The sequence below is a fragment of the Furipterus horrens genome, unplaced genomic scaffold (assembly GCF_987537825.1).
Source record: "Furipterus horrens unplaced genomic scaffold, mFurHor1.1.pri manual_scaffold_7, whole genome shotgun sequence".
NCBI lineage: Eukaryota > Metazoa > Chordata > Mammalia > Chiroptera > Furipteridae > Furipterus > Furipterus horrens.
In genome coordinates, this window is record NW_028327177.1 from 141,404,123 (window position 1) to 141,421,057 (window position 16,935).

At 57.1% G+C, this 16,935-nt stretch overlaps 1 protein-coding gene across 1 annotated transcript in view; it reads left to right on the forward strand.

Moving 5' to 3' along the window:
• RAD54L2 (RAD54 like 2) overlaps positions 1-16,935 on the forward strand; it is a 69,095-nt gene that overhangs the window by 49,210 nt on the left and 2,950 nt on the right. The window contains exons 5-20 of the mRNA XM_090284836.1: positions 304-420; positions 723-949; positions 1,664-1,846; positions 1,984-2,117; positions 3,456-3,652; positions 4,620-4,962; positions 5,679-5,856; positions 7,024-7,275; positions 7,470-7,588; positions 8,739-8,857; positions 10,376-10,475; positions 11,132-11,337; positions 11,680-11,852; positions 12,323-12,519; positions 14,698-14,897; positions 15,984-16,073. Coding sequence (XP_090140962.1) covers positions 304-420; positions 723-949; positions 1,664-1,846; positions 1,984-2,117; positions 3,456-3,652; positions 4,620-4,962; positions 5,679-5,856; positions 7,024-7,275; positions 7,470-7,588; positions 8,739-8,857; positions 10,376-10,475; positions 11,132-11,337; positions 11,680-11,852; positions 12,323-12,519; positions 14,698-14,897; positions 15,984-16,073 — 2,835 coding nt within the window. The remainder of the gene's footprint in view (positions 1-303; positions 421-722; positions 950-1,663; positions 1,847-1,983; positions 2,118-3,455; positions 3,653-4,619; positions 4,963-5,678; positions 5,857-7,023; positions 7,276-7,469; positions 7,589-8,738; positions 8,858-10,375; positions 10,476-11,131; positions 11,338-11,679; positions 11,853-12,322; positions 12,520-14,697; positions 14,898-15,983; positions 16,074-16,935) is intronic.

Sequence of the window (16,935 nt, forward strand, 5' to 3'; positions counted from 1 at the left end):
TTCTTGGTGCCACGCGCTCAGAGGAATCGCATTTAAAAATTGGTCTTCCCTAGATTTTCCCCCTTAACTTTGGGTCTTACCGTGCCGCAGCGTTGGGACCATTTCTAGGGGTCAGGTGGATGTTAGGAAGCAGAAACCGGTGGGGCAAAGGGAGCTTGGAAGGGGGGCTGCGTCTGTGAGACGCCCTCTGCTTCTCCCCTCGGGGCGGTCCCGGCGAGGGCAGCGAGGAGGGGGTGGCGAAGTATTTGAGAAGGAGCTGTGCCACGTGTGATCTGACAATCCCTTCCGTCCTTCTTCTCCTAGAGGAACTTGTCTTAAGAGCGAGTGACGGTCCCCAGCTGCCTCCTCGGGTCTTGGCCCAGGAAGTCATTTGTCTGGACAGTAGCAGTGGCAGCGAGGATGAACAAAGCAGTCGAGATGGTAAGAGCAAGCCAGAGGTGCCTCTCCTCCCGCCTGACCGGGGCTCGCCCCGAGAGCTTAGCTGTCTTTGATAGAAAAGGGTACAGTCCCTCCTCAGTCGCCTTGAGGTCTGACTGTGACAAATGCCCCTGGGTCTTCTTGATAGGTGTAAGGGTTTCCCTCAGCTTAACTTGAAGCTGAGAGGGACAAATGTTTATGGGGGACAGCGAGGTCTGCGTTTGTTTTGTGCTCTTGTGCTGTGACAACGGACAGTCGGTCACCTCTGCTCCCTTGGCTTTGTCTTGTCTTGTTGTCTGTCTCAGAGGTGATTGAGCTGAGCTCCGGAGAGGAGGACACCCTGCACATCGTGGACAGCAGCGAGTCTGTCAGCGAGGAGGACGAGGAAGAGGAGAAGGGCGGCACGCACGTGAACGACGTCCTCAACCAGCGCGATGCTCTGGGGCGAGTCCTCGTGAACCTGAACCACCCCCCGGAGGAGGAGAACGTCTTCCTGGCCCCGCAGCTGGCTCGGGCCGTGAAGCCTCATCAGGTACTGCGGACCCTCCTTGTGCCCTGCCGGCTTCCCAGCCGTGGGCAGCGCTGCTGGTGCCCGTCGGCCCCACAGCCTGTGGGTCCCTGTTTGGTCCCACGAGCAGCTGCTGCTGGGAAGGCCTGGGGACCCCCGCTGCACGGGGCAGGACGGCCTTGGGCTGCCTGCCGTGGGGGTGCACTGGGGCTGGTGGCTCAGTAATCTAGAGCCTCCTTCTGTGAGATGCTTCTGGAGGGCAGAGCTTTGGTCTGGAGGTTGTGGGAGTGAGAGCAGGAAGTCTGGGGGACCCTCTGGTAGGGGGAGCAGAGTCGTTTGTGTTGTCCCGGAGCCTGGAAGCGGGGCCAGTGAGTGGCAGCTCCATAGAGACACAGGCTGACTCCGCGCAGGCGCAGTAAGACCGGCCCCCGGAGGAGTGGGCCGCCTGGGGTGAGCAGCCAGGGCAGCCAGGCCACGGCGGCGGGGGGCCTGTCGGGCGCTGGCTGCTGCTTCCTGCCTGGGCCGGGCCGCTGGGCCAGGCGAGTAGTTCTCTGTCTTTTCTCCAAGGCGCCTGTCAGCAGCCAGGGGCCAGGGGTCAGGGCGGTTTCTGTAGCTGCCCGCACCAGCTGCCTGCCGTAGCGTCTGCTCTCCTGCCTAGTCCCGGCTGATCCCAGAGTGAGGGGGCCGGGGCCCTGGTCTCCCCGCGCGCCGACGCCTGTCTCTGTGTGCTCTGGTCAGATCGGAGGCATCCGGTTCCTGTATGACAACCTGGTGGAGTCCTTGGAGAGGTTCAAGACCAGCAGTGGCTTTGGCTGTATCCTGGCCCACAGCATGGGTTTGGGGAAAACTCTGCAAGTGATCTCCTTCATCGACGTCCTCTTCCGCCACACGCCTGCCAGAACGGTCCTCGCCATTGTGCCGGTGAGAGTCCGGGGAGGCCCCCCGCAGCCGGCCCTCTGAAGGGCTCCGGGGAATGCCGTCCTGGGCACGGACAGGCTGGGCGCGTGCGGCTCTGAGCTGGCTCCTGAGAGTCTCTTCTGGGCTGGGCTTTCCAACAGGTTAACACTCTGCAGAACTGGCTGGCGGAGTTCAACATGTGGCTCCCGGCTCCCGAGGCCCTGCCAGCGGACAACAAGCCTGAAGAAGTCCAGCCTCGGTTTTTTAAAGTTCACATCTTGAATGATGAGCACAAGTAGGTGGCCTGCCCTCTGCTCTGCCCCTTTCCTTTTAGACTTCCTCCCGGGATCGGGGTGCCAGAACTATCTATTTGGGTATGTGCCCTGTCCTCCCAGATCCCTTTGGGTTTCTTGATGTACCCCGCTCTCTTCTTGAGACTCATTTTTTCTCTACCTAGCTTTCCAGTGAAGCTGAGTTACGCAGCCTGGGAAACGTCTTGTGCTGGGCTTGAGGATGCTTTTACATCCTGAAAAATCTGTGTGCAGGGTCACATTTTCCCAGTTGTATAGTAATAAAACTCAGTACGATAGGCTCTGGTCAGGTAGCTCGGTTAGTTAGAACGTTGTCCCTATCCGCCAGGGTTGGGGTTCGATCCCTGGTCAGGGCACATAGAAGAATCAACCACTGATGCATAAATAAGTGGAACGGAAAATAGATGTCTCTGTCTCTCTCTGCCTCTCTCTCCCTCTCCCTACCCCCTTCCTGTCTCTAAAATCAGTAATTTTTTTTAAAAAATTCAACATGATAAAATGAAACTTTCCATCTTCAGACTTTTTACCTTTTACATTTCTCTTTTCTTAGCAGCTCATCAGTCTCTTCTTTTAAGCACCGACCCACAGTTGACCTCTGATGGTACAACTTCCAAACTTTGAAAGGTGCAAACCTTTTTTTGTTTTAGATTTAAATAAAATTATTTGTATTTCTACTCCATATATTCAACCTGATTTCTAAAAATCTAAAGGCCTCTCTTGGTCTAGTCCTGCTGTTCAGGCTTCCCTTTTCTCTTAGTGGCGTGACTGCAGAGGCCACCTCTTGTGTGACTTGGTCACACACGTCCAAGTGAGGAGACTGTGAGTGGCCCCGCAGGTGGCTGGCCACCTGCTCTTCCTCAGGGTTCAGGACTGTTAGGCCTCGTGCGGTCAGGGAAGTACAGCCAGGGCTCAGCTGCTCCTGAGCAGAGGGACCGTGCCGAGGGCCATCTGGGCTCCCTGCTTGTCCTTGAATCTTCGTGCACCGGGGCCTGAGCGGCCCGAGTGCAGGCTGTAGCCATGGCCTTTAGCGCCTTCTGTTTATTATGAGAATAACTTGAAATTCTTCCTCAGATACCGTAGTCAGGTGTGTGCATCCAAGGAGGCTGTCAGTTTTGCTTGACACTTGCCGTTGGAGCTCTGTGTTTTGCGTCCTCAGTGCCATCAGTGTCCCCAGGAGGCGGGACAGTCCTCGGCAGCAGTGCTGCCACACGAAGGCTGTGGCCGTGGGGATGCTGAGCGTGCAGCAGCACAGCTGTGCTTGTGAGGAGCTCTCCTGGCAAGCAGCGGGGGCTATAACATCTTCTCTCTGTTCACTCTTGCAGGACAATGGCAGCTCGTGCTAAAGTGATGGCTGATTGGGTGTCGGAGGGTGGGGTGCTGCTGATGGGGTACGAAATGTACAGACTCCTCACCCTGAAGAAATCCTTTGCCACAGGTAGACCGAAGAAAGCCAAGAAACGTTCTCACCCGGTCATCATTGATCTGGATGAGGAGGACCGACAGCAGGAGTTTCGGAGAGGTGGGCGGCCGGGCCTGGGCACCCTGTGGGGCGCCTCAGGAGGAGGGAATTGGTGTCGGCCGCCGCGCCCGTCCAGCGTGACGCGTGACCGATGCGAGCTGTGGCGTCCTGGCCCGGAACGCCTGGTCCCCGGCGTCAGTGGGCCGGTGCTTCTGGCTCTCGGGGGCAGTGACTTGTGGTCAGGCCGGGCCACAGCCGGGCTCGAGGAGACCCCCGCCCCCCTCGTTTCCCTCACGGAGCAGCCGGGAGAGTAACTGCGGCCTTTGCGTCCCCTGGAGCGGTTCCGGGACAGCAGCGAGAAGACACTGACGACGCCCTTCAGTCACTGATACACTGAGTGGCGATAACGCCATTCGTGAATTTACAACACAGAAGCGCATCCCCGTTTTCCATAGTTCTGCCCGCTCTTCTAAGGGCCTTTGCCCATTGAGGGAAGAAGGTTTTCTTGGGGTCCAGGCTGTCCCGTTTTATGTCTCTGCCTCCTGAGGTCACGTTTGGTGTGGCTTTGCTTCTGTCGTGGAGGAGGGAGGAGTTCGCCTGTCAGTGGACTGGGGAGGAAGTCCAGGAAGACCGTGCCCCTTAGCTAGCGCCCCGCAGCCCTCGGAGGGCACCGGGAGGCTGACAGGGGAGAGAGCCAGCGCGGGTGTCTGGGTGGCTTCTGTCCATTTCGCCCAGACTCACGTGCTCGCTGCTGCCCAGCCGGCCTGCGCCCTAGGAATGCCCGTCGGCTTCACTTTCGCCAGAGCAGTCGGCGGAGGGGAGAGATGTTTACCCCACGAGCCAGCAGGCCGGGCTCCCGCGTCACACAGGAGCTGGGACGGCCTGCGCCCTCCCGCCACTGGGGGCTGACGCGCTTTTCCGCTCCCTTCACCTCTCCCGTCTCCTCCAGGGCGCACCCCCACTTCTCACAGTGAGGGCTAAGAGCGGGCCCCCCGCCCTCTGACCCCGGGTCCTCTTCCCTCCCCAGAGTTTGAGAGGGCCTTGTGCCGCCCCGGCCCCGATGTGGTCATCTGCGACGAGGGGCACCGCATCAAGAACTGCCAGGCCAGCACCTCCCAGGCCCTCAAGAACATCCGCTCTCGCCGCCGGGTGGTGCTGACCGGGTACCCCCTGCAGAACAACCTCATCGAGTACTGGTGCATGGTGGACTTCGTGCGCCCCGACTTCCTTGGCACCCGGCAGGAGTTCAGCAACATGTTCGAACGCCCCATCCTGAACGGGCAGTGCGTCGACAGCACGCCCCAGGACGTGCGCCTCATGCGCTACCGGAGCCACGTGCTGCACAGCCTCCTGGAGGGCTTCGTGCAGCGGTGAGCCGTCCTCCCCGGGGCGGGCGGCCCTTCCGAGTGTGGCAGGCGTCGGGCCTCCTTTCGCCCAGTAGCGTCTCCTGAGTAGCCAGCAGAGGGTGCTGCCCGCTGTTTCAGTCCTCTGCAAGTCTGGCCTGGGGTTGCTTCTCCCAAAAGTCACTCAGGCCCTGGCTGGTGCGGCTCAGTGACTGACGCGGCCTGCGGACCGAAAGGTCGCCGGTCTGACTCCCCATCACGGCACGTGCCTGGGTTGCAGGCCGGGTCCCTGGATGGGGGTGCGCGAGAGACAACCAGACAGTCGTTCGATGTTTCTCTCCCTTTCTTTCTCCCTCCCTTCCCCTCTCTAAAATGTTTCTTAAAAAAAGTCAGTCCGTAGTTACCATGGTTGCCTGCCTTATCTGCTGACTCGGGGCAGAGGGGCAGGCAGCTCTGCTGGGCAGCCTCGGCCATGTCGGCCTCTCGGGGTGCGGGGTCGTCACTGGTCTCCAGCTGTCTCGTGTTTCCTGAACTAGGGTTAGATCCTGGGGCAGATCCCTGCCTCCTGCCTTAGCTTTTGTGCCTAAAATGCGTTTCTTCTTGATGGGTGCTAAACCAGTCCTATTGCAAGGCTGGTGTGAGCTCCCCAGGGGTAGGTGTGGCAGAAAGGCAGGCTCTGCCTCTCCTGCTCTTGGTCCCTCCTGACCACACTGCCTTGTCAATTCTGCTTTCTGCGTTTGTAGGAGAGGCCACACTGTGCTGAGGACTCACCTGCCTGCCAAGGAGGAAAACGTGATCCTGGTGCGGCTCTCCAGGATCCAGCGGGATCTGTACACGCAGTTCATGGACCGCTTCCGGGACTGCGGCAGCAGCGGCTGGCTGGGGCTGAACCCCCTCAAGGCTTTCTGTGTGTGCTGCAAGGTGTGTGGAGAGACGGCCCAGGGGGGCACCTCGTTCTGTGGAGTCACTCCTGCTGGGAGGCCGTGATACGGGCAGAATAACAGCAGAGGGGCCACCTCCGCACTGGGGGACTGGGGCTTTGGGGGGCGACGTGCTGGCTTCCCACCGCACAGCTGGGAGTGCCGGTGGTGCCCCTGGGGGTGCGCAGCTCAGCCGCACAACCCGGCACAGCAAACGGGAGAGACCGCCTCCTTTCTCACTGATTGTTTCACTTGGAAGAGGGGGGATGGCAGAACATTTGGGGCAGTGTTTTTGCCTCTTCCCATGGTCGGGATTCAAGAATTACAGAGCTTATGCAAGTCGTTAGCGGTACCTTCTGTTGTTCCTGTATTTAGTCAGATTGAGATCTTTTTCACCCTGATAATGCTGCACATGGTTGGGGGACAGCAAGGCCCAGGCATCTTTAGCACCGAGCCCCGTGAACAGGTTGAAGGGCACTGACTTGTCTGATCTGGCCAAGTGCTCCCTGTCGCCTCATGAGGGACCCATTTCTCTGACAGCTCTCAGCCGTCCTGTTGGGCTTTATTTCTGGTTAACCACTGCTTTAAGAAGTGAGCTGAGGAGGTGTCTGGGGACAGATGGAGTTTCAAAATGATTCTTTTGTAGCCACAGCCCTGGACACCAGGGCTAGGAATCTAAAGCAGACACGTCCTAGAGGGTCTGCAGTGCCAGCGCCCCTGTCCCACCTGTCCCTGTCCCCGTCCCCTCCCTGGGAATTCATCTCCTGCCAGGAGTGCCTGAAATGACTTATGTTTGGTCACCTAGAATCAGAGACATTTGTCCGTAGGGAGACGTTGGCCGTGTTCCGTACAGTTGATGCCTGCGGCCACGCCGACAAACGGGCATTCTTACCGAATGCGGATGGGAATGAGCGGCCCGTGGCGCAGACTCCTGCTTCTGTCCCGCCCGCACGGTGTGCCCCGGTGTGAGCGCTCCCGGCCCCGTGTCATAGCGATCAGAGTCACAGTGGGGACGACCGTGCGGGCTCTGTGGCCACGAGGGGTTGGGATACTCTCAATTTCGGGGTGCTGTGGGCGGGGTGAGATGGAGCCGGTGCACGGTTCCGGACTCAGGACACCTTACGTCATTCTCTGCCCTGTGCCACCTTCCCGCCAACCCGGCCCTCAGATCTGGAATCACCCCGACGTGCTGTATGAAGCCCTTCAGAAGGAGAACCTGGCCAATGAGCAGGACCTGGACGTGGAAGAGCTCAGCTCCGCGGGGACCAGTGCCCGCTGCCCGTCACAGGGAGCAAAAATCAAGGGGGAGGACAGCGCCTTGGCCTCCGCGATGGGAGAAGCCGCCAATGCCAAGTTCCTGCAAGGGGTGGGCTTCAGCCCTTTCCAGGAGCGAAGCAACAACGTTGTCACGTATGAATGGGTGAGTGATGCACATCTTCTGTGGCCGTGAACCAGTGCTGGACGGGGCTGGTGTAAAGCCTACGTGCGGAGAGGGTGAGGGCTGTCCGGAAGGCCACAGAGGTTGCCCACGAGCTGCTGCCACGGAAGGAGAGCATCTGGTTTCTAGTGGCCTGGCCGTGGGCCTGCTCCAGCTGCCTCCTCCCTCTCTTGCAGGCCAAGGACCTTTTGACTAATTACCAGACTGGAGTCCTGGAGAACTCTCCCAAGATGGTACTGCTTTTCCACCTGATTGAGGAAAGTGTGAAACTTGGAGACAAGATCCTCGTGTTCAGGTAGAAGAGAAGCTCCCGAATGACAGTGTGCTTCTCTGGCAGTAGTGACACAGGCCCCGCAGAGCGAGACATCGGGGTCACACAGCCCCTCCCCCTGCCCCTGTAGCCCGGTGCTTCTGGGGGGCCTTGCGTTTTGTCTTTTTCTTGGCATTTCTGTGTCCAGGGCTGTTCTCTGCAGCTAACAATCTGAAACCATAGGCTAACATTGCAGATTGTAGTCTAATCCTTCACGTTGTGGCCCCAGGCCAGATCTGGCCTGCGGCCTGTTATTGTACAGCCTGAGAGCTTGTTGTTACATTTTAAAAGCGTTTTTTAAAAAAAGAAAAAGAAAATGCAGCAGAGACTGTATGTGGTCTGCAAAGCCTAAAATATTTATCGTCTGGCCCTTTACAGAATACATTTGCTGACCCTTGGTCGAATCTGCTTCGTTCCCTCTTGTCCTTTTCTTTTTTGATTTTTAATAGTTAAGCTTTGTATGTAAGGCCAAGTAAACAATGCGACCTGTTCCCGAGTCACAGTCTCAGTCTGGCCGGAGCTGTGAGTCCCATTAGGGCCTGAATCCTCAGGGAGACAGACATAAGCAGTAGGTTGCTTCTCCTTTGTTCCAGCCAGATCATGCTCCCGTGAGAGCTAAGGGGCAGCAGCCTGGTCCGAAGGCCGCGCAGTGAGGCCCCCACGTGTCTCACATCAGTGAGGACAGCAGTGGCTCTGACTTGGGGAGAGCCCCCTGGTTTTACGGCTCCTTCGGAGGAGACGGGCTCCGCATAGCTGGAAGCAGCCGAGTGCTTCTGGTTCTCTCCACGAGACCCACAGTGTTGCCTGTGGCCTGTCGTTGGCTCTAATACATATTCATGCAGTGTGTGCTTTCAATGCTGGTGTCACTAGCACTGAGCTAAACCCCAGAATTTCCCAGTTGAGAAAGTCATAGTAGAGAGATTTTTAGCAGGGTGGCGGTAATAATTGTGTCAACGGCTCTGCTCCCATTATGAGCCAGAGAGAATGCCCTTGGTGGTTCTTTGTGGGGTTCCTTCTCGTGGGGAGTAGACTGTGGGAGCTCCCACTGCCAGAAGGCTGCACACAATTGTGGGCCCATTGGGGAACAAGATTCCCTTGAGCCTGGGAGCCTTCCCAACCAGATGTCCCTTTCCAGCCAGAGCCTCTCCACCTTGGCTCTCATCGAGGAGTTCCTAGGGAAGCGAGAAGTGCCCTGTCCACCTGGTGCTGAGGGCCCGGGAGCACAGAAGTGGGTTCGCAACGTCAGCTACTTCCGTGAGTTCATTGCCGCTTTGTTCCGGGGGCCTCGGCAAGGTCTGCTGAAGGGCTTCCTCCCCTTCTCTCTAGTTTTCCCTTCTGCTCCGTCAAACGCATGGGCACGTCCGTGACTCTCGAAGGAGCAGAGGCGCTGAGGGCGGGCAGCTGCGTGTGAGGCGCTGTCTCAGGGCCCGACGCGCTTAGGGGACGCGAGCAGCACCTGGAGGCGGCACAGGCCTCCTCTTCCTCTGAGGCGGGGCAGCTCGGACGGATACCGAGTAGCGCTGACCCTGTAGGGCTAACTGGGGTGCTAGGAGGACAGGATCGCCCTGGTGAGGGTGGCAGGAGAAGGCTTCCTGGAGGAGGCAGAGCAGGCACTAGACTTGGCCAAAACGGGGAGAACCTGAGAGATACAGAACCAGTGTGGCCACGGTCATCCCCAGGGAAGGAGTAGAGTGAACACAGGTCTGGGCCATGCGTTCTCTGTGGGGCAGGTAGCCTCCCTCGAGGGGTGAGAATTGGTTCTTGAGGGAGAGGAAAATCTTAACTGTTTGAAGTATAAAGCACAAATATGCACATAGTTATGCAGTGTATCTGTGGTGTTAAAGCTACGTGGGGGGCATGGTAATTGAAAAGAAATGTATGGAAAGGTTCCTGAAAAGTGTGGAAATGAAAAAGAAAGGGTTTAGAAATGTCGAGCCCAGGCCCTTCCCTTGGGCCAGGTAATGCTCTGTGTCCAGGGGCGGTCGGTGCCTGGCAGGGTGTGTGGCAGCACCTGGCTTCTGTTCACTCCATGGCACCCACTCAGCCACGACAGCCAAGGGCGTCCCCCGGGAGGTGGGTGGGACATCACCCTTGTGGGGGCGCGCCGGAGGTGCAGGCGGCAGGGGGAGACCCCGGCACAGCGCCTAGCCTGGAGCTGCGTGGGCTCCGGGCTTGTCTGGGGAGTCAGTGCTGCCCTGGGCTTGGAATTGCGGAGAACTCGGGCTGGAAGGTGGCTTGGGGCGCCGACTGGGCGCGCCTCCGATACCAGCCAGCGGGCCCAGCGCTTCTCCTAACTACGGCAGTTCCGCTCTCCATGCGGGGCGTCCTTTTCCTCCTTTTGAACGCCCCCCTTCTCATTCCTGTCTCAACCCACTGCGTGTGTCTGTTCCTTGAGGTCTCCTTATAGCCTCAGGAGCTGTTAACAGTGCAGCTTCTGGCGGAGGGACAGCATCCGTATCAAAGTCACACTCCATGGTCCGCTGTACTTGCCGGGAGCCGTAGGGCTGAGGCAGAGAGGCCGCTGGGCCAGTGTCCACCCAGCATCCGTATTGAGGGTGACTCTTAGGCTCTCTAATGTCTAGAGACCTTGGCCTTAGGACTGACCCAAGACACTAAAGGGAGAAACGTGAGGGTCACCTGGGGGTATTTCTAAATTATGGAGCCCTGGGTCTCCTGGCAGACCGTGGTTTGTTTTTAAAACACACTTGCCTGGTGACTCTCTGTGCGCCCCGCCCTCAGCTGCCCGTCTCTGTGGTTTTCCTTCTGCCCTAGGGCTGGACGGCAGCACCCCTGCCTTTGAGAGGGAGCGGCTCATCAACCAGTTCAATGACCCCAGCAACCTCACCACCTGGCTGTTCCTTCTCTCCACGAGGTGAGTGGCCCTGAGGGGCGGGCCAGGCGCTCCGGTTAGGGCAGTTGGCCCCGCGGGCCGGGACCCTAAAGGACCGTCCAGTTTCCACCAGAAGAACTTGTCTCAAGTTTATAACTTGTTTTTGAAGACCAAGAGGGGAGACCAACAGGAAGTGTGTTGTAAGGGTGTTGTAAGCCCTCTGAGACCTTCATTAATACCAGCAAGGATGCGATCGTCTCTCGGCGTGTTCCGAGGCTTGACGGTGCGATGAGCGTGGGAGTGCCTTGGAAAGCAGGAAGCGCGGCGTGACAGTGAAAGGCCAACGGCCCTGTCTGCTGTGCGCAGCAGCCCGACGTCTGTGCTGCCTTCCGCCCTCAGAATGCCCGCTCCTGGGTGTACCCCGGTCATTCTCCTGAGGAGCCCACAGGGCCCCTCGCTGGGCGGCCTCCCACTCAGCAGCAGGGTGGAGAGTGGGCTCCCTACTGCGCTGGTGGGCATGCCCCTCGGGACATGCAGGGCCTCCCCTCCCTATTCGTTGGCAGGAGAGCAGAGCCCGCCAGAGGCTGTGCTAAGGACCAAGAGGACAATGTTGGGGGCGGGGTCCCCGAGGGTTAACACTGATCTGAAAACCGTCTTTAAAGCTAAAGGCTCTGTGATTGGTGGTTTGTGTTTTAAAGGGCCGGGTGCTTGGGCGTGAACCTGATCGGTGCCAACCGAGTGGTGGTGTTTGACGCTTCCTGGAACCCGTGCCACGATGCCCAGGCAGTGTGTCGGGTATACCGTTACGGCCAGAAAAAGCCCTGTCACATCTACCGCCTTGTGGCGGACTTCACGCTCGAAAAGAAGATCTATGACCGTCAGATTTCCAAGCAGGGCATGTCAGGTGGGCCATCTTCCAGGCTCGGAAGAGACACATTTATGTCGGCTGCCATCCTTAATGTATCGAGGGGGAGGGGGAGGGGCAAAGCCAGCAGTTCCTCCCATCTCCTGAGTCTGAAGATTGCTTACAGGGCTTGACCTCGGCTTGCTGAAGGTGGATTTAGTGATAAGAGCCGAGCCCGATATTTCCGTTTCTCCAAGGCCTCAGACTGGCCTTTGACTTTTGGGTATGGAATGGCCTGAGGGGGGTCAGGTATCAGTGACGATTAATGCAGAGCGTTGTAGCTGTGCCTTGCAGTCCTTGCCTGGTACTGACCGGCTTTCTTCCCTCATCGCCCTTCCCTAGATCGGGTGGTGGACGACCTCAATCCAATGCTGAATTTCACCCGGAAGGAGGTGGAGAACCTGCTGCACTTTGTTGAAAAGGAGCCAGATCCCCAAACATCTTTGAACGTAAAGGGGATCAAGGAGCCCGTCCTGCAATTTGCCTGTCTGAAGTACCCCCACCTCATCACCAAGGCAAGGACCTGGCGCACATGCGTCCCCGTCCGAGAGTTGCCAGCGGGGGCAGTGTCTGGCAGGCTTGCTTTCTCCATCAGAACTTCTGTTCCACGCGCGCAGCTTGAACTCCACGGGGTCTTCGCCTTGCCTCGTGCAGCCCCCACCCCTAGTGGAATAGTTTGGCCAGTGTGTTTTCCTGGCAGAAACAGAAATGGGACCTTTTAAAACTGTAGTCTGTTAATTCTCTGAACTCTCCCCTCCTTTTGGTCTGGAAAGCAGACTTGGGTTGTCCAAAGCTGGTGCCAGGTTAGACCTGGGAATTGTCCTCTTGACAGAAGGACAGTAAACCCACCGTGCGTCTGTGAGTCGGCTCTCTGCTGGTGCTGGGGACAGCCCGCCCTTTCTTGATATCAAAGTCAGGCTCCTTGCGTGTCCGTTACGTTGGCACAAAGACCGGTAATTAAATCAACACCCTCCTGTGTCCCCAGGAGCCTTTTGAGCACGAGTCACTGCTCCTTAACCGGAAGGATCACAAGCTGACCAAGGCGGAGAAAAAGGCCGCGAAGAAAAGCTACGAGGACGACAAGCGCACGTCGGTGCCCTACACCCGCCCGTCCTACGCGCAGTACTACCCCGCCAGCGACCAGAGCCTGACCAGCATCCCCGCCTTCAGTCAGAGGAACTGGTGAGTCGCTGGGGGGCGGGGCGCAGCCCCCGCACGGTGCGTTGTTCAAGCAGAGGGGCCGACTGTGGCTTGCTCTTGGGGGCTGGGAACTGGCGGGCGCTACGCCTGGATGAGGCGTCCAGGTAGTTCAGCAGCCCTAGCGTTCAAGTGCCTCCAGCTGGAGGAGTGAGCTGCTGGCTCTATGACTCAGGAGGGTCCTTTTGGGGTCCTGGGAGGCACAGCTTCCCAAAACACAGAGGCCCAGCCCTCTACAGCCGCATCCTATCCGTAGCGCCCTGGTCCCAGGCCTTACTTAGCGCTGAAGTTCAAGGGGGACGCCAGGTCTCCGCGGGTCTTGGATCGCAGTCGGTGAATTCTGCTCTTCCTCATGGGAGTTCATTCTGCGGCCGTGTCGCCATCCTGAGTGAAGAACCTTTTTCCTGAGCACAGCTTCTAGAACTGCTCAGCATGTGCACAGTACGGAAGCCAATGGCTGGGTGCAGAGAGAGGTTCTTTGTTAAAAAAAATTACCAACAGTTAACTGTGCTTAATTTTTTTTTTTTTTCATTTTTAAGACCGAGTACCTCATAACACCAGACTGACTGCTTGATTGGTAGTTTCATCTTTTAACTTGTTTAATTATCTTGAAATAAAGATAATTATTTTGAGTGGGATAGGTTTAAAAATTTTTTTTCTTATGAAGAGTACATGTGAAAAAAAACTTGCCAAATGAAGTTTTAGAGGAACTGAAACCATTTGATACTTTATATGAGACTCATTTTTGGTGAGTAAGTTTGTCCCTTTTATGTACAAGATGCTTTGAGGAGAAAGTCACTCTTTCAAGCCTTCAGACTGTATTTCTGTGTCATTTTCCAAGGGACTGTTGCCTGTGACGGTTCTCTCTTGGCCTTTTCTCCTTTCTTCGCTGCTCTGGGCTTTCCGTGTAGCGGAGGAAAGGGCTAAGCCTGAACCCGGTGGGGGAAAAGCCGCGTGGAGGGGACGCCAAGGCGAACAGGCCAGGCGGTGAGGACATGTCTGCTGGGGCCCAGCCGCTGCTGGCGTTTGACCAGCCGCACGTTCCACAGCCCCGGCAACTCCGTACCCCGCCTGGGTGCGCGAAGGGGGCCTGCGGGGCATAGGGCTGGGACTGGGTTCCCGTCACCCTTCTGACTGGTCCTGGGCAAAGCCCCGCTGACACCTGGGCGGGTGGGCACCGCGGGGTTGCACCCCCGGCCTGGTGACCTTGCTGTGCTGTCTGACCTGCCTGGGAACGTGGGAGCACCCAGGGCCCGGGGGCTGCCCGAAGCGCTCTTCAGTCTGACGAGGCAGAGCATGCCAGTCCAGAGAGGTCGGTTTCCTAGTTCTAAAGACCAAAGGCGCAGATTTCAGGAAGCTTATAGACGGAGCTGAATTTCAAAAATCTCAAATCGGGCAGCTTTCTCACGGTACCAATGCCCAGACAGAGGAAGGTGAGGCGGGAGGCTGCGTCGCTGGCCTGGGTCACGTGGCGGCGTGCACAGCCAGCGCTCCGGCTGCCCGGGCACGTGCCAGTCAGACACCCGGCTGCTGACGCCCAGCTTTGGCTGCTGCTTTTGTGGTGGCTGTGACTAGCGGGGTGCTCTGGAGGCCAGCCCCAGGAGGAGCCCCCTGAAAAGCAACGCAGAGGAGAGAGCTGTCTGTGTTACTTACTGATACTTGAGATTTCAGAGAGTAAAGACGGTTAAGGTTGGACAGGTGACCTTCCAAGCTCACATGAACATGTGGCGTCCTGCGGCCTTCCTCCTTGGGGGAGTGGGAAATGCCACCCACCCGTCTCCACGTTGGCGTGCCCTGTGCTCTGAAGCGCCTGTCCCCCCATGCTGCGTCTCTGCCTCTCCCTAACGCCAAGGACTAACTCCTGCTGTGTGTGGACTGCCAGTCTGGAGGGACAGATGTCACCTCCCACCCACAGAGGGGTCGTTCCACTGACCTTTGACTCTCCTTGGACTCTGAGAGGCGTCACCCCACACTGACTGCCTCTCTGTCTCAGCCCTGCGTCATCGTCTTTGAGTTGACCGTATGCTGTAGGCTTTTCTGACGCTCCTTGGGGCGGCCCCTGAGACTGGAGAAAGGGGCGTCTGAAGGGGGCTGCGGACTCTGCAGGGAGGGAAGGGCGACCATCCTGCCAAACCTGCTGAGTGCACTTCCTTTTCCCCACAGGCAGCCAGCCCTGAAGGGCGACGAGAAGCCTGTGGCCAGTGTGCGTCCTGTGCAGTCCACCCCCATCCCCATGATGCCGCGGCACGTCCCGCTGGGAGGCAGTGTGGCCTGCGCCGCCGGCACGAACCCAGCCATGAACTTCCCCATCAACTACCTGCAGCGTGCGGGAGTCCTGGTGCAGAAGGTGGTCACCACCACAGGTTGGGAACGCCTGGCCTCACGGCCGTGGGGGCTGACCCTTTCCAGGTCACTTTGCTCATTCGGGAATTTCATTCTTCATTAAATATCTCATGTATCCCAGACCTTACTACATTGGCGTGGTAGGTAAAAACAGCGAAGACAGAAGTCCCTGACCTTGAGCAATTTGCACTCGAATGAAATAACCTTCATAATAATAACATGGGACTGGGTCTTCCTGAGTATGGGGGGTGGGACAGGCTCCAGGTGGCACAGAGAATGTGGAAGTGTCGCTGGGACGCAGGGTCAGTCTTCCGGGAGACATGTGAGTGTGTGGAGTCCCACCTGACTGAAGGGTCAGCTAAGTCTAAAGGACAACTGGCTGTCTCCCTCCCCCATTAGAAGATCTGAACATCACCTGCATCTTCCTTTGTGCGTCTGAAGTGGACCGAGCGTGGTAGACCAGCAGGGGGAGGTGGGCATAGCCCACCCATCCTGGTGATTGGTCCTGTGATCCAGGGTCCTTGGGAAGGAAAACATTTTACCATTCATGATATATACATTTTAATGAAAATACCTTGATTTTTTTGAGTATGAAAATAATACAGATCTATTGTAAAGAATTTTGAAGCAAATGAAAACAAAAAAGAGCAGCTTGTAATTCTGCTTCTCTGCCAATTCCGGAGACCCCTCTTCATTGCGTAGTTAGGTGTGGAGCAATGCAGCAGGGAGGAAGGCGAGGCCACGCTGTGCCTGGAGTGATGTGGAGCAGACACACGCAGGCAGCTCAGGGAGGAGGGAGAAACACATGGAAACAACCATTTGGACCAAAACTTTTCTAAACCAAAATCGCTAAGACCTTCCAATTCATTCAGGGGAAATTGACCAGAAAGATGATCAGATTTCTAGAAAGTTTCTTATTTTCATGGTATTCTTCATTTAGACGGCTGGGAGAGGGAGGACCTGCCTGCTTCACCTTCCTCGAGTCCTCCCTTTGCTCCGTGAGAGGCTTTCCAGAAACTACTGAGGGGCGGGCGGATGTGAACTCTGGTTCCCCTGCTTCCGTCAGGCCCCACGGAATCTAAATCTGGGGTCTGTGTCTTCACTAGATATTGTTATTCCCGGACTCAACAGCTCCACAGACGTGCAGGCGAGAATCCACGCCGGCGAGAGCATCCATATCATCCGGGGGACGAAAGGTGAGCGCCCCCGTCGCTGCTCGCGGGGAGGGGTCACCCTATAGGAGGGCCACACGTGGGGGAAGCATGCGAAAGCGACATTCCAGGACCGTAGTGGAGTGGGGATGGGCCCAAAGGGTATGTCAGTGGCTTAGAGGAAAGGAGTTAGGGTCCCCACGTTCCTGTATTTGACGTTGCTTTTATGGAGAGCTTGGGGTGGGTTTGAATAGACGCTGTGTTCTGTGTCGGTCTTAGCCTGTCGATAGTGATGCTATCAGCTAGGAATGCCCGACGCACCTGAGCCGGTGCTGCCGTGGGGACCCCCACAGACATTTCCCCAGAGCCAGGGCTGTGTCTGCACTGGCACTTGTGGGTGTTATGGTTGCAATGCACAGCAGCCACCGGGGAGCTTGGCAAATACAGGCTTAGTACTCAAGGGCCTGGACGGTAAGTGTGATGCTTAAGGGCCTCGCACGGAGGTCATGGGTAGAGAGAGAAAAAGAGCATGGACCTGGGTCTCTGCCTTTATTACACTCCAAGAGTGGGGTGCCTAGGATTTGTGGTGTCAGTCTTTATCTGCGAACTTAAAACATACAAGGGGGGCCCCCAAAAAACAATTTACAAAATATTGTGTGTTTAGTCTTACATGTTTAAAGTTTGGTCACCTTCCAAATACTCCCCATTTGATGCACAGTTTTGAACTTGTCAATTTTGATGCCTTTTAGTGCTTCTTCTGTTTTTTGTTTCTCTTCCTCTGCATCGGCAAAACGTTTCCCTTTGAGGAGACTTTTCATCCAGAGAAACAAAAAAAAGGTTGCTCAGGGAGAGATCAGGTGAACAGGGAGGATGAGGCATGGGGGACATGCTGCCTTTGGTCAAAAAC